Genomic DNA, 16,899 nt, shown 5'->3' on the forward strand with positions numbered 1-16,899 from the left:
CCGAAGTGGATTAGGTGCATTTTCGGCCGATATTTTCGGCTGCCGAAATTTCGGTGCACCCCTACCTATACTGATACACTGTAACAAACCATGAGACCAGGAAAGAGATCTGGCCACTGGAAACAGCTGAGATGATTGAACTCACAGGGAATCACCTGCAATGTATATTGTAGCAAACTCTCAGCTGTGAGATGCGCTAGGAACATACATGTGTTTACACTGTAGAAAGTGAAGAGGTCTTGAAAATAGTGAGGAAGTGAAAGTTTCTAAATATATCCTAAAGCTGTATATATTTAGTACAGAATGATTAAAGGGGTTTTCCAGGAGTACAATATTTAAGGTCTATCATCAGTATAGGACATCAATATCTGATTGCTGGGGGTCCGACTCCCGGCACCTCCGCTGATCAGCTGCTTGAAGAGGCGGCTGTGGTGAGCGCTGCAGCCTCTTCATAGGCCAATGGCATCACATTCATCAGTCACTTGGCCTATGGGCAGCTCAAATGAATGGGCCTGGACTGCAATACCAAGTACAGCCACTATATGGTGTATGGCACTGTGCTTGGTATGCAGCACTCACTGGAGTGTGGCGGCCTCTTCAAACAGATGATCGGTGTTAATATAGGGAGTTGGACCCTAATCGATCAGATATTGATGACCTATCATGATGATAGGTCAGTGATGGCAAACCTCCGGCACTCCAGCTGTGGTGAAACTACGACTCCCAGCATGCTCCATTAATTTCTAGGGAGTTCTGAGAACAACCAAGCAAGTGTGCATCTTGGGAGTCATAGTTTTACCACAGATGGAGTGCCGGAGGTTAGCCATCACAGTTAGCCTTTTTGAGTGATACCCAGGAGTTTTCCCTTATCTTCTCACAGATCACATAGCTAAAGTAGGGTTTGGAGCAGTGGGATTTAGGCTCCATTCACACGTCCGCAAAATGGGTCCGCATCCGTTCCGCAATTTTGCGGAACGGGTGCGGACCCATTCATTCTCTATGGGGACGGAATGGATGCGGACAGCACACAGTGTGCTGTCCGCATCCGCATTTGCGGTGCGCGGCTCCGATCTTTGGGTCCGCAGCTCCGCAAAAAGTTAGAGCATGTCCTATTCTTGTCCGCAGCTTGCGGACAAGAATAGGCATTTCTATGGGTGTGCCGGGCTGGTGTGTTTGCGGGTCCGCAACACACCACGGACGTGTGAATGCAGCCTTATACCGTTACATCTCTAGAGCCTGTAGGTACAATATGCTCTGCAACTTTGACTCCTGTGATTAATGAGTCAAATGTGATTACTATTATCAAACTAGAACCTGACTGCGCGCAGCAATCATCTACGAATGGTGCTACATGACAAGCACGTAATAAACTGAAAGTGAAAGTGGCAACTTTCCGTGCAGCGGCTAAAGGGGACTCCTAACCTCAGGCAGGAAATGCCTCCCTACGGGCATGTGCCTTTTGTGTAATAGAAAATACGGCCCTGGGGACACTTAACCATTAGAGGTACAGGCGATTTAACGTTTTTGCGTTTTAGTTTTTCACTTCCTGCATTCCCATAGTTATAACTTTTTTTATTTTTCCGTTCAATGCCCTTATGAGGGCTTATTTTTTGCGGGATAAGTTGTAATTTATAAATGGCACCCATTACAGTTGCATACAATGTAGTGGGAATAGGGAAAAAAATTCCAAATGGAGAGGAATTGGATAAACAAAATGCAATTCTGTGACAGTTTTTTTTTTTTTTACAGTGTTCATTATGCGGTAAAATTGACCTGTTGCCTTCATTCTCTAGGTCAGGACAATTACAACGATACCACACTTGTATAGTTTTTCTTGCATTTTAATACTGAAAAAAAAACAAAAAACTTGACAATTTTTTTAAACATTTGTCATCACCATATTCTGACCCCTATAACTTTTTTTTGTAGTTATGCGTACAGAGCTGTGTGAGGGCTTATTTTTGGCGGGGCGATCTGTACTTTTCAGTAATACCATTCTGAAGTGTGTGTGACTTTTTCTAATAAAATTTTTTGGGGGAGTTGAAATGACAAAAAATAGCAACTTGACAGTTTTTTATTTTTTTCTGTTACGCCATTCGCCATATGGGATTAATATTGCTATATCTTTTTTTAAATCAGATTGTTTTTATTGAGTTTTTCAAAACATTTTATAAAACAAACAGAGCATCCCCCCCTCTCCCCCTCCCCATACCCAAGCAACCTAGATCCAAGGAAAACATTTCCAAAATTCCTCTCCAAAAATAAATATTGCTATATCTTAATAGTATGGGTGTTTTCTCATGCAGCGATGCCCATGATGTGTATTTTCTTTATTGGTTAAAGGGGTATTCCCATCACATACAATACCACCTCTGGGACCCACATCTACAAGGAGAACGGAGCAGGGAGAGCGGTGGCTGGCGTTTCCGAGGGTCCGTCCACCACCAAGTGAATGTGAGCGCACCGCGCACGCATGGCCCCTGCTCCCATTCATTTCTATGGGACAGATGTAAATAGCGAGCCAGCGCTCGGCTATTTTTGGCGGCCCAATTGAAATTAATGGAGGGCGGCTGCGCATGCGCAGTGTGCCTTCCATTCATTTCACCACTTCATTCTCATTGTAGGTGCGGGTCCCAGAGGTGGGACCCGCACCTATCAGACAATGGGGGGATATCCTAGTGATATGCCCCCATTGTATGTGATGGCAAAACCCCTTTAAGTATTTTGATTTTGGGGAAAGGGAGGTAATTTGAACTTTTATATATTTTTTAAAACTTTTTTTTACTTTTTTTAAGCAAACTTGGTGACTATAACTAGCAATCATTAGATTGCCCATTGTGTTCATTGATGGCTACATGGCCATCATTGAACACTGCATTTTCAATATCACTATACAGTGCTGCCACCGTGAATTGGTATATTTTATTAATAGCTGCTGAAGCCTCCTTGAGGCTTCGGGCTATTAGTACAGTGCAACAGGTTCCCCGATCTCAGCCGGGGAACCCTATTCCCGCTTCCAGACTACACAGATCTGAGGGGTGAAAAGGACGCAATCAGCCATATGATTGATTGCATACATGTGCAGTGGGTCTCTGCTGTTTGAAACAGCAGAAACTCGATGGCTATGGCCCCCACTGCACATGACAGCGGGCGCCATGTTTAAAGAAACGACTTCCGCCATACATATATGGAGGAGGTTGTGAAGGGCTTAAAGGGGTTATCCAGGAATTAATAATGACCTATCCTAAGGATATGTCATCATTATCATATTGGTGGGGGTCCAAGTCCCGGCACTCCTGCTGATCAGCGATTTCAGGGAGCTGCCACAATTACCAGAGCTCTGGTGAGCGCAGCCGGCTCCCGGCAGCTTTGCAGCCACGGCGCTGTACACTGTATAGCGGTTGTGCTTGGTATTGTAGCTCAGCCCCATTGACTTGAATGGGGCTGAGCTGGAACTAGGACATGTGACTAACATACGGCGACATCACATGGCTTAGGAAGAGGCCGCAACGCTCACAGAGCACCGCCCTCTTCTAACACCAGATTCTCAGCCGTCCTGCATGCCGGACCCCGCTGATCCGATATTGATGACCTATTCAGAGGATAGGTCATCAATATAAATTCCCAGGCAACCCCTTTAATCTGTATAATGACAATGCAATATATGCTACATCCAATAAAACAGGTACCTTCCGGCTCCTCTGAATAAAATGGGAGGCAAGATGACAACCTGAAACAGTACATGTAGAAGAGAGCACAGTACTGGTAACTACAAAAGATCTGATAGACTGGAACACAGAAGAGGTGATGAAAGAAATAGCAGATTATGTTAGCCAGCTCATACACTGGTACTTTTGTTTTCAAAGGTCGGCGGAGTTATTCCTTAAATCAATTAGCCTTACCCGCAAGAATCTCCAAAGAGTTGTAGCCAAGGATTCTATCCCACAATAGGAGCAGCTGGTCTGTAGCCAAGTAGCCAGAAAAGCCTCGGACCATCCATTTAAATGATATGCGTAGTCTAAGTGACATAAAAGAGCATTATTAAATGGAAAAATGAAGTATTCTTTAACCCCTTAAGGATGCAGCTTTTTTATGTTCTCATCTCTCCACTTCAAAAGTCACCATTGTTTTATATTTCCATCGACATGACCGTGTGCGGGCTAAATCTCTGAGCAAGAAGTATTGTATTTTTTTAATACTAATGTATTGTATATCATGAAAGAGACAAAATCTTTCATTGTTTTGGGGGTTTTGGTTATATGGCACTCACTGGGGGATATGTGACATGAGGACTTTATTCTGCGGGTCAATCTCAAAAGCAATAAAAAACACTTTTTTCTCTGTGACCACAGCTCGTGTGCGTTTCTAGGATGACAAACCGCGTTATAACGGCGACCACGTAAAGAGCTTTCTTACAAAATAAGCCGTTCTACCTAAATATGACCTGCAAACAACAGACTCAATATCGCAGAGGCTACTTTTAGGACAGCAGAGTTTAATAAATGGTACACAATAAACGTAAAATACATAATACAGCAGTAACGTACGGTTGTGCTCCAATCTCGCGCAGATGATAAAAGAGTTGTGGAAGGTGAGTCTGTAGCAGAGTCTCAAACAGCAGACACAGTGACAATATTCCCTAGGAGAGCAATCGTATTGTTAAACGAAGCACATAAGGATCACAGAACATCACGTCCTTTATCAAATGACACAAATAAAAAGTATAATACCGCTCAAAAGTCTAAAACTAACAACTGAACAATACTTAATAAAATGTATGCAAATATCCGCTTTTAAAGAGGAGCAGTCTTCAAATTCATATTTTGCAGAATGTCATTAATCAGTGGCTCACTGTCTGCTGACTGGCTTCTGCGGAGCACTGGCGCTAGAATGGCAGCAGATTTTCCAGCCATATAATGCTTACGGTATTTTATTTATTTTATTTTTTCGCACATTCCCTGTTTTCTGCCACGCTTTAAATGCCCCAAATAACCCATTTTAAGGAAATGATCCTTATTCTGATTTGCAGACTGAAAAGATGAACATTCATTTAGTAGTGGCAAAAAATGGCCACAGCGTAATCTTCACATGACGAGGACCGATGGTGACTTACAGATATATGAGAGGAGACTGAGTGGAGCCTGAAGAAGTAGCGTGCATACATCTCACGGAATACGTGGTACAGTTTGGCAGGTTCATGATACAGGAAGCATAAGGGTGCCACTAAAAGACAGAAACCCACATTATTAGATCAGCACTTACTAATAATCTATTTAGCGATTGTGTGGGTGTAAAAAGGCGGCTTTACACTGCCTGTACGAACGCTCGTTCCTGCTAATCTGCCGTGTAAAGATGCCGCCAATCAGCTGATGAAAGAGCAAAACGCAGCGATCTGCAGCCAAAAAAAAAGAGAATCTGTATGGGACGAGTGATAGCAGCAGCCACCGCTCATCCCTATACAGTGAAGGGGATTGATGCATAAAAATGCAGTATTTTGCTTCCACTGACAAGAAGGCATTTGTTGCGATGGAAGCGTTCGTTGGACCGTGTACACCGGCCTAAAGAATGTGAGCAGACCTTAAATGGGTATTCCGGTAGTTATTAAAGGGTTTCTACCATCAGATTTTGCCATATGTAGCTGACTGCTAGTGTCAGCAGTACATAACAGTCTTCTTTGTACACTTCTGTCTGCGGCCGTTCACCTAAAAAAGGTACTTTTATCCATATGCTAATGAGCCTCTAGGTGCTATGTGGGCGTTGATTCAGCACCTAGAGGCTCCGTCTACTGTCCATTTTCGCCGCCCATTTAGTTCTTCTAGCCCGCCCCGCAACTTTTGATTGACGTTCGATTTGCCTGCATCTGTCTAAATCCCGCGCCTGCGCTTCTGTATTCGGCGCAGTGAGTGAATGCCACGCTCCTGGTGCCGGCTTCCTCACTGCGCCTGCGCCGACTTCGTTACAGTGAGGAAGCCAGCACCAGGATGGCAGCATTTACTCACTGCGCTGCGCCGAATACAGAAGCGCGCGGCGCAGGCGCGGGATTTAGACAGATGCAGGCAAATCGGACGTCAATCAAAAGTTGCGGGGCGGGCTAGAAGAACTACATGGATTAGCATATGGATAAAAGTACGTAGCTAGGATATGGATAAAAGTACATCGCTAGTGTCAGTCAGCTACATATGGCAAAATCTGATGGTAGAAACCGTTTAATATAGTATAAAGTTATTCCCTATACACAGGAAGGGGGATAACTATTAGATTGGTGGGGTCCTGTCACTGGGACCACCACGAATCATGAGAACAGGTGCCCCGTACCACGCAGGGCACGTCGATCATGCACACCGCCACTCCATTCATCTCTATAGGATCTGCTGGAAATAGCTGAGCGCTCTACTCAGTTATCCACATGCCACAGAGATGAGTGGAGCGGCAGTGAGCACGCCCGACCTGCTGCTCTGTTCACTTTGGGAGGGGGGCCCCTACTGATCTAATAGTTGAATAACTTGAAATGAGAGGAATACCCCCCTTTAAAGCATCAGGAACCAAAATGATCACAAAAAGAAAGGGGGGATTGCTGTAGGTCTGTACCGCTGTATTACAGCAGAGTCGGTTTCCTAGCCCAGGAAGGTCACCTAATGCAGCCCCACATTTTTCTGTTCTATATTTCTTAGCTTTTGCTGAGGCTAGAACACAGTATTGCTGGACTGATAGGGTCTCCGTACACAGGTATTCTGTATATAAGAAGCATATCCAGATTCTCCCTTTAGCATCTTCCGCCCACGCACTATTTGCAGGCTGTAATGTCTGCGCGTTATTAGGTTATGGCTGTGTAGTCGAAGCATTCTAACTGTAAGATTACATTTTTATCGATTCGGAGACGGTTTCATTTTGTATTGTTTTCTGTTTTGCACGTTTTTGAGAAGTTCCCGGCTTACGTCATCCATAGACAGGAAAGTCTACAGATCTGCACATAAGCTGTGAGCCATGAATCTCCAGGGTGTCCGCAGCTCTGACACCTTCATGTAGAAGCTGCGCAGGAAGAGTGTTTGCTCTTACATAAACACTACTGGTGCCAAGGCTTTACGTATGTGTCCGGCACAGGAAAGGTCCTCAATTAAAATTCCACGCCAGTCCTCTAGATGAAAACATCATATGATAGCATCAGTTTTTTTCCAGTGCTAGTGACATGTGTCTTATTTTGTCATTATGACTAGACTGGCAGATTTCAGACTTTATTTTAGTGTGGGTAATAATGTAGTGGTCAGATAATATTGGGTGTTACTTTTACTATGCAGTTTACATCTTCATCATTACATATCCCTTTTTTTCCAAGCATTGTGTGTGTAAATTCTCCCATCTCCATTTACTGGCTGGAGAAAAACGTCCATATGTTGGATAACTAAGATAGTGCCAAGATCTGCTCTCTACTTCTCGGACTAGAATATTGCAGTTCTATGGTCGATCGTAATGATAGAACAACCTATGTACCATGTCTCGTTATAATTCACTAGGTCAGTAATTCACTTACCGTACATAGAAAATCCATGAAAAGGGATCACACCTAAAACACACAGAAAACTGTATACATAAAAGGTCATTCATAAAAGGTAACAATTTAGATATGATACAGCTTTGATTCATTCACTCAAGATGTGTAGCCGGCTGAAGACTGGTCACTCCGCAGGATGCTCCCAATCATCTCCTAAAAGTCTACATGTTACAAACGGCTGGATTATTTCATTCATAGGCAGGAAATAGTAAATGGTAACACCATAGATGGTGGTGGCGATAAAAGCACTGGACCTTTCCATGGTCCTGTCCCAAAATAGCAGGAATTACAATCTGAAAACTATTTATTGGACTTACTTAAAAACAACATAGATAGTTACAAGTGCTGCTCCATCACAACACATTTCGCGTCCTGACTGTTTTCTCAAGATCAATCTATGTCTGAGTCGTGCTAGTTCAGGGCAACTCTATCAGGTGGGTACAACCACTATCTGACCTGCACTGGACCTTGGTGACACTTTTACCCCGCACATGAATCGTTCTCCTCTCCCTTTTTACGTATTACTATTTATTGAGACACCCCTGGTGCCCAGCTCAGAGCTACTGAATTTGACTACTGGAACACCATCTAGTCCCTGGTTACCAATGGCTTAGTATTTTACTCTGTGATAGGAACCTCTGGAGGTGTATGACCTGTAAACCTCTGCCAACAGAGCAGCAATGTGATATAGGAGCTCCAGCCCTGCGTTCGCTTAACTCTGCTAATAACCCGCAGAACACGTCGGTACAAACATCTCCAGCGGTTCCAGTCACAGACTAAAATGTTAGCTGTTTGGTTCCAGACCCATATACAATTGTGTTCAAAATAATAGCAGTCAGACATCACTGACCTGATCAATCACTCTTTTTGGTAGAAATGATATTTCTACATGGCAAATAATTTACTAGCAGATGTAGTAGAGTAATAGAAATCCAACAGACCCAACAGTCATGACATGCATGCTGCTGATTCTCTGTAATTCAATCACTTATTGAAAGGGGCGTGTTCAAAATAATAGCAGTGTGGAGTTCAATGAGTGAGGTCATTCATTCTTTGAAAAACAGGTGGCAATTATTGCCCTTATTTAAGGAAGGAAGGCAGCTAATGTTGTACATGCTGGTTACAGTGCATTTCTCTCGGAAATTCTGGGGAAAATGGGTCGTTCCAGACATTGTTCAGAAGAACAGCGTACCTCGATTAAAAAGGTGATTGGAGAGGGGAAAACATGAACAAGAAGTGCAGAAAATTATAGGCTGCTCAGCTAAAATGATCACAAATGCTTTAAAATGGCAACCAAAACCTGAACGACGTGAAAGAAACTGAAAAACTACCATTCGAATGGATAGAAGAATATCCAAAATGGCAAGGACTCCGCCAACAATCAGCTCCAGGAAGCTCAAAGAAGGTCTGAAGTTACCTGTGAGTACTGTTACAATTAGAAGACGCTTATGTGAAGCCAAGTTATCTGCAAGAACCCCCCCAAAGTCCCACTGTTGAAAAAAAGACATGTGCTGAAGAGGTTACAATTTGCCAATGAGCACATTGACTGGTCTAAAGAGACATTTTGTGGACTGATGAAAGTAAGATTGTTCTTTTTGGGTCTAGTGGCCGGAGACAGTTTGTCAGACGACCCCCAAACACTGAATTCAAGCCACAGTACACTGTGAAGACAGTGAAGCATGGCGGCGCAAGCATCATGATATGGGGATGTTTCTCATACTAAGGTGTTGGGCCTATTTATCTCATACCAGGGATCATGGATCAGTTTGAATACATCAGAATACTTGAAGAGGTCTGAAGAGGAAATGCCCTTGAAATGGGTGTTCCAACAAGACAACGACCCCAAACACACCAGTAAACGTGCAACATCTTGGTTCCAGACCAACAAGATTGACGTTATGGAGTGGCCAGCCCAATCCCCGGATCTTAATCCAATAGGAAACTTGTGGGTGACATCAAAAAAGCAGTTTCTGAGACAAAACCAAGAAATAGAGAAGAACTGTGGAATGTAGTCAATCATCCTGGGCTGGAATACCTGTTCACAGGGGCCAGAAGTTGGTTGACTCCATGAAACACAGATGTACTGCAGTTCTCTGAAACAGTGGTTATACAACTAAATAATAGTGAAGTGATTCAAAGGAAAGCAAAATCTTCAAACATTTTTCAGTTTATATAGTGAATGTTTCAGTTTGTAAAGAAGAATACAAACACTGCTATTTTTTTGAACAGTCTAATATACACTATTCTTCCTTTTTTTTTTAGAGGAACAACAGAAATTTGATATATTTTTCTTCATGTTTTGATTTGGAATAGAATGTTAAGTGTTCCCAATGCATTTGTGTGTATGGAAATAAAAGCTATTAGAAGGATTTTGAGCTTTATTCACTTTTTTAATCACACTGCTATTATTTTGAACACAACTGTATGACAGCCAGACTTTAGAAGAGCAGCACTTGGTATAGGCAGGAGCAGTGATGTTCTGGCCGGAGGGGAATCCGTACTCCTGTATACAGCAGTGTAGGAGAGTACAGATTCCAAAGCGCAATAGGCACCTGAACGTTAAAAAGTTTAAAAAATAAAGTATATTACAAAAATCCCTTATATTTAGCACAGGTTCTAAGAAGGTGTGTTAAGGTTTAGAATTTTGTATGGTGCTAACCTGTAGAGGGAAGCTCTTTTATCTCAACTGCACTGGGGAGCACTGCGGAAGAGCCAGGTCCCTGATATGGCAGCTTCTTTTCCTATTCAGCTACACTGACTATAATGAAGGAGGAGCCCGCAGCGTGCCCCAGTGCAGTGAGAGATGGATCCCTCGCCGGAGTAGAATCTGACAGAAAAAAAGTTCATAGTCACACTACTCCTTTTAATAAAAACTCAACAAAAGGTATGTTGTTGAGTTTAGGGAAGTCGAAACTGCTGATAGATTCCCTTTAAAGCATATGTTGCAGCTCAACAGGATGGGTTGCTGCTTAAAATGTGACAACAATCACCAAATTTTGCCCAAAATGATGGTGCAAAGCAGGGCAAACAATAGGTGGTGCATATTGTCTAACATGTCTAGCAAGACACACCAAACTTTTAAGTAGGACAATGCTGGTGGGATGAATACCCTGACAGCAGCATGCTGCAGACACCGTGGTGGTGCAAAAAACATAGGCCATGATTTATTATTTCTTTACTCCAGAACTCTGGCTTCAAAAAGTCGCAAAATGGGTCTTTTGCAACTTTTTAGGGTAACTTGAGTAACAAATTACGCATTTGCATTTTTACACCACTCACTCCAGTTTTGGGTGTGAATAGCTATGTTAATAAGTTTCACTCCAGATTTAACACTGAGACTTTAAAAAAAAAAATTGCAATCTCACTGGAGGAGAGGCGTGGAGTAGGAGAACTGGAGTAGCTTGTCTAGACAAAAGTGTGGGGTTTGAGGATAAGACAAATTTATCAAACAATAACATTTGATAAATGTGGCATAAAGTACTCCAACACAGACTCAAGGAAAACTGACTTCAAATATTCTCCTCATGATAAATTTCCCCCATATTCTTTATTACCCACGAGATGCACAGATCTTAGTGGTTACTCTCACAAGTTGTCACAGGGGGGCAGAGTAAACAGGTGGGCATGTACAGGGAACATGAAACATGCCACAAATCCCTCTCTGGTGGTCTTACTTTTCCTCATTGCTTTTTGCTGCCCCAGGTTAGGAGTGCACCTAAAAGGTCACACTTAGTAGCCAAGTCTGCACTCAGTCTCTAGATAAGAAATAGCCTCCCAAGAAGCAATACTTGGGCAGCTACAATAGCTGAAGGAGCTGGTTCCGTTTGGTACAGGGTCAGTCTTACGGGGAATTGTACGTTCTACATAGGATCAGTTGCCACTTAATACACAATAATACTCTACTTTGCACACACTCTTGCTCTTACTCCTAGGGGACACAGTTACAACAGCTTAGCTAGACTCTTTCTCAAACTAGCTGCATACTGTCTCTTCCATCAGCTAAGGAAGCAACACTTTTGCTTGGGCCCTAACGCCCTCATGACCCTGAAAAGCATGGAAGGCCTCTACCCCAGCTGTCTATGCCACATGTTCTCTCTATTTGGACAATGGTCAAAGTCACAGAGCTGTTCTCAAAACTAGACATACCTCAAGTCTACATCAAAGGCAAACACATCCATGTCAACACATTCTATTATCTTACCCAAGGGAAGCTGTGAGTGACAAAAACTCCGGAGAAATGTCTCTAGTTCCTCCACTTACCAGCAATCTGACATCCTCAGATCAACATTCTATATTAATACCAGATTCACAAGAAAAATATCCCTGTCTCAAAGCCACCCATCCTTCCAGCCAATGCCAACTGCATGTTCCATAACTTTACATTTCGGACAAGATTTTGTGATGAAACTGCACTTCAATTAAGTTACCATAAGAAGCAACCCCCTGTTCTCTGTTGGGTTTGTGAGACAAATGTGTCACGTAAGGTTATTATAGGGAACATTTACATATTTATATAAAGACATCGTATCTGCCCTCAGCCTGCTCTTCTCTAGGGTAAATATATTTGGTTTTGATAACCTGTCTTCATACCTGAGATGTTCCACGCCTTGTATTCATTTGTTTGCCCTTCTTTGTAGCTCTCTGATATTTTTGTTTTATGGACTGCTGGCCAAAACTGAACTGTATACTTAAGATGTGGTCACACCGGTGCCTTATAAAAGGGTTAAAACATGACTTGCTACTCTAGAGTCCATTCCTTTCCTAATACAGGACAATATCTTGTTGGCTTTTGATGCAGCCAAATCCTTTCCCACTGAACACTCACTCATTGCGATCCATTAACCCCTTGGCAACTTTTGCCGTACATGCACTGTGGAAGTCGGAACTTTAAAGATGGCGTCAATCAGAAGAGACCCGGCGTGAATTTATGTGATCAGCCTTATATTTAACTCCTCAGATGCCGTGGTCACAACATTTCCCAGCTGAGACTGGGGAAGCTGTATTATCCCAGTGATGGCTCGGAGCCTCAAGCAGGCTCCGATATCCATCACTGGTACATACCAATACCGGCCAGCAGGCGGCAGCACTGTGTTGGTATATAGTAAATGGTGTGTTCTGTGATGGATAAATACCCATCACAGAACACAATAGGTAATCTAATGATTTCCAGTTATAGGGTGACTTTAAAAATAAAAAAATAAAATAAAAAAGTATTTAAAATATAAAAAATAAAACAAATATGAAAGTTCAAATCAACCCCCTTTCCCCAAAAATCACAATAAATAAAAAATAAAATTATAGGAATCGCCACGTTCCGAAAACCTCCTTATTATGTAACAATATTTATACCATACGTCGACTGGCGTAACAGAAAAAGAATTCTATTTTTTGTCACCTCCCCCCAAAAAATGGAATAAAAAGTGATGAAAAAGTCACACACACTTCTAAATCGTATCATTGAAAAGTACAGATCGCCCCACATAAAGCTCCTTACACATAACTACAAAAAAGTTATAGGTGTCAGAATATGGCGATGAAAAGAAAAAAATAATTTTTTTCAAGGTCTTTATTTTTTTCAGTATTAAAACTTAAGAAAAAGTATACAAGTGTGGTATTATTGTAATCGTACTGACCTGGAGAATGAAGGTACTGTAGCAGGTTAATTTTACCACATAGGGAAAGCCGTTAAAAAGAAAACCCTAGAACTGTAGCAAAATTGTGTTTTTTTCCACAATTCTACCCCATTTGGAATTTTTTTCCAGCTCCCCACTATATCATATGCAATATTAAATAGTGCCGTTAGAAAGTACAACTTGTCCCACAAAAAAACAAGCCCTCATAAGGCTATGTGAACAGAAAAGGACGGGAGTGAAAAACAAAAACAGAAAATCACAAAGTCCTCTGGGGGTTAAGAGTAAAAACAGTATTTTTTTTTTACTCCAAAATGCTGTTTTTAAAGGGTTTTTCTGAGACTTTTAAACTGATGACCAATCCTCTGGATAGGTCATCAGTATCTGATCGGTGGTGTACCGACACCCAGGACCCCCGCTAATCAGCTGTTTGAGAAGGCACTGGTGAATGGGGCTGAGCTACGATACCAGCAATGTACGGCGCTGAGCTTGGTGAGCTGAGAGAAGGCTGTGGCACTACTGCAAGTGCCGGTGGCTTCTCAAACAGCTGATCGGCAGTGGAACCACACTAATGAAGATCTATCCAGAGGACAATTCATTAGTATAAAAGTCTTAGACAACCTCTTTAAAAGGTGCTTCTGAAGCGAATGTAGAGAGCAGTCCATATGTCGCCACCTCTCACTTTCTCGCCTGAATGGGTTTTAAAGAGCCTCTGTTAGCATGATCAACCCTATTAAACCAGGCATACTGCTTTGTAGAGTGCAAGGCTGACCACTTAACTCCAGGCCAGGGCCGGCACCACCCATAAACAGAGTAGGCCTTCGCGTAGAGTGCATTCTTGCTGGGGGCGCCGGCGCTCTGGAGTCTGGCTGCAATAGAAGTCACAGTAGCAGACTGCTACTAGCAGTGGCGTTGCGAGAGGGGTGCGGGCCGAACCGGGTGACATGTCTGATGGGGTGATCCCGGTCCGGACCCAACACGCACGCCTGCGCAGCCAGCCCCGCCCCTTTAAACTTACACTGCCCCAGCTCCCTGGCGGCGGCGGCCCCGGCGCTGCACTATCCTCCTGAGCGCGTACAGCGTCAGGACGTAGTGTGCGCACTATGACCTGACGCTGCACGCTGTCAGGTGACAGTGCAGCGCTGGCAGGAAGACGGGAGCGCGAGGAAGAGGAGCCGCAGCGTTCTAGGTAAGTATTGTAGTATGCCTGCCGCGATGATTTAAGTTTTGATGGGGGGCATTGGGGGCTGAGTGGGGGGTCTTTGGGCTTATATGAGGTCTGAATGGGGGCTGAGTGGGGGTCTTTGGCTGATCTTAGGTCTGAAGGGAATTGAGTGGGGGTCTTTGGGCGGGTCAAAGGGCGTGGTCAATGAGCGTAGTCAAGGGGGCGGCAAAATTAGCTTTTGTCTAGGGTGGCAAAGATCCTTGCACCAGCCCTGCTTCAGGCTACAACCTTATCATTAGCTAATTCATTAGCTGAAAGTACTAGCTTCAAGTACTACATTAAGTACTAGTAAAGAGATATTGCAGCAGACTGAAGAGATTCAAGAGATACTGCAAGAGATTGGCTTAGAGTCTCCAACTGGCTCATCTGTGTTGTTTTTGCTGATCATTGCTTGAGAAGAGGTAAGGAATTCGGTCAGCTGTTTGCTATTGTGCGTTTGCTAATGAGCCTAGCTCACTAAGGTGTTACATTTGTTGCTGGGGGAGGAGTTTGGGAAGGAGTGTGTGTATATATAGAGACAGACTCATTAGCTGGCCTAATACATTAGCTGCAAGTACTACATTAAGTACTAGTAAAGAGATATTGCAGGAGATAGTCAGGAGGTAGGCTGGAAGGTGGAAACAATACAAAAAAAAAAAAGGTAAGATTTGTTTGATTTAAAGTTACAAATTTATTTTTTTATTTTTTTATTTTTTTCTCCTCTTTAAAATGGCAGACTTGGTTCAGTGCAGGAATTGTTGTGCATTTATTTCATGTTCCACTCTTTGGAGATTCGGATGCTGTCAGATCTGTAGACAGTTCTCCTTACTGCAGCAGGAAATTGCATTTTTGAAAGCTGAAATATTTAAATTATCTGTTAAACAAACTCCAGCTAGGACTGCTGCAATGCTACTGCCACAGAGGACCCCCAGAAATGGCAGATGGGTTAATGTAGGTTCTGGAAGTCTTAGAGTGGTGGATAGAAGACATGTCCCACAGTCGGTGGTTCTCCATAATTCATTTGCAGCACTCTCAGAATGTAAGGACAACATGGATATGGACTCAAGCACAGAGGGTGAGAAACCATCGACTCCTATGTCTAATGTATGCAACAAAAAAGATAAAGTGAAGTCTTAAAGGATGCAGCTGTTGCTGGGTGATTCAATCATAAGAAGTGTGGAGCTTAAAGAAAATGGTTTTGTGAGATGTCTCCCTGGGGCTACTGCTAGAAGAGATAGAAGACGTATTATTAATATTGTTAAGCAAGCAAAGCAGGAAGGGGACGTGGATGTTCTTGTCCATCTAGGGACAAATGACCTGGCTTGCAATGAAGTGTCAGAGGTGAAAAAATCTTTTATCACACTTGGTAATGACGTACAGGATTTTGCATCCACCATTTCATTTTCTGAAGTTCTGCCTGTGCATAATGTTCAGAATGATAGGCAGAGGCGCATAAAGGAGTTCAACATATGGCTTGGTAAATGGTGTCAAGAGCAAGGATTTGGCTTTGTTTCTCATGATAGCTCTACTTGGAATAGAAAGGAACTGTACAAAAAAGATGGTTTGCATCTTTCTCTCAAAGGAACAAATGTACTTAGTGAACAACTCCAAGAATTTGCGAAAGAGTATTTAAACTAGGAAGGGGGGGGCAAAAGAGTGAAAATAAAAGTCCAATTGCCCCCCGAAACAATGCCAGAACAGGCCAGAAGCACTGAGGTTAAGAAATGATAAGCTCAGAGTCCTGTCTACAAATGCTCGCAGTTTAGGTAAAAAAATCAATGAACTTGGGTCAATAATGGCATCTGAGAAAGTAGATTTAGTGGCTGTTACGGAGACATGGTTTAATGAAAGAAATGACTGGGACATAACCATACCAGGGTACTCTTTATACAGAAGAGACAGAGAAGGCAAGAAAGGAGGAGGAGTGGCCCTGTATGTGAAAGATAGCATTAAATCTAACCTAATACAAGTTGGTGAGGCCAACATAGAGTCAGTTTGGGTTACGTTGCAGTTTGCTAACCATGCAGTAACTCGTGTAGGTGTGATATATAGACCACCTGGTCAAGTTAAAGAACTAGATGATCTACTAGTTGAAGAAATAGCTAAAATGACAATGAAAGGAGAAGTTATCATTATGGGAGATTTCAATCTTCCAGATATAAACTGGAAAACCAAAATAGCAAGTTCTACCAGGAGTACAGATATTCTAAATTCCCTACTGGGGTTATCTCTACAACAAGTGGTTGAGGAGCCAACCCGGAGGGAGGCCATTTTGGATTTGGTATTCACAAACGGGGATTCGGTATATGATGTCATTGTAGGCGAAACCTTGGGCTCTAGTGATCACCAGTCAGTGTGGTTTAATATAAGAACTGTGAAAGAGTCCCACCACACAAAAACAAAAGTTTTAGATTTTAGAAAAACAGACTTTTCAAAAATGAAATTAGTCATAAATGAGTCCTTATCAGACTGGAACGGATTACATGGAGTCCAGGAGAAATGGGACTACTTAAAAG

At 42.7% G+C, this 16,899-nt stretch overlaps 1 protein-coding gene across 1 annotated transcript in view; it reads right to left on the reverse strand.

Annotated features, from left to right (window-relative positions):
* Nucleotides 1-16,899, reverse strand: part of TBC1D19 (TBC1 domain family member 19) — a 197,616-nt gene that overhangs the window by 13,448 nt on the left and 167,269 nt on the right. The window contains exons 16-19 of the mRNA XM_040419011.1: nt 7,529-7,561; nt 5,114-5,223; nt 4,548-4,639; nt 3,903-4,018 (exon numbers count right to left, since the gene is read on the reverse strand). Coding sequence (XP_040274945.1) covers nt 3,903-4,018; nt 4,548-4,639; nt 5,114-5,223; nt 7,529-7,561 — 351 coding nt within the window. The remainder of the gene's footprint in view (nt 1-3,902; nt 4,019-4,547; nt 4,640-5,113; nt 5,224-7,528; nt 7,562-16,899) is intronic.

Source organism: Bufo bufo, chromosome 2 (assembly GCF_905171765.1).
Source record: "Bufo bufo chromosome 2, aBufBuf1.1, whole genome shotgun sequence".
NCBI lineage: Eukaryota > Metazoa > Chordata > Amphibia > Anura > Bufonidae > Bufo > Bufo bufo.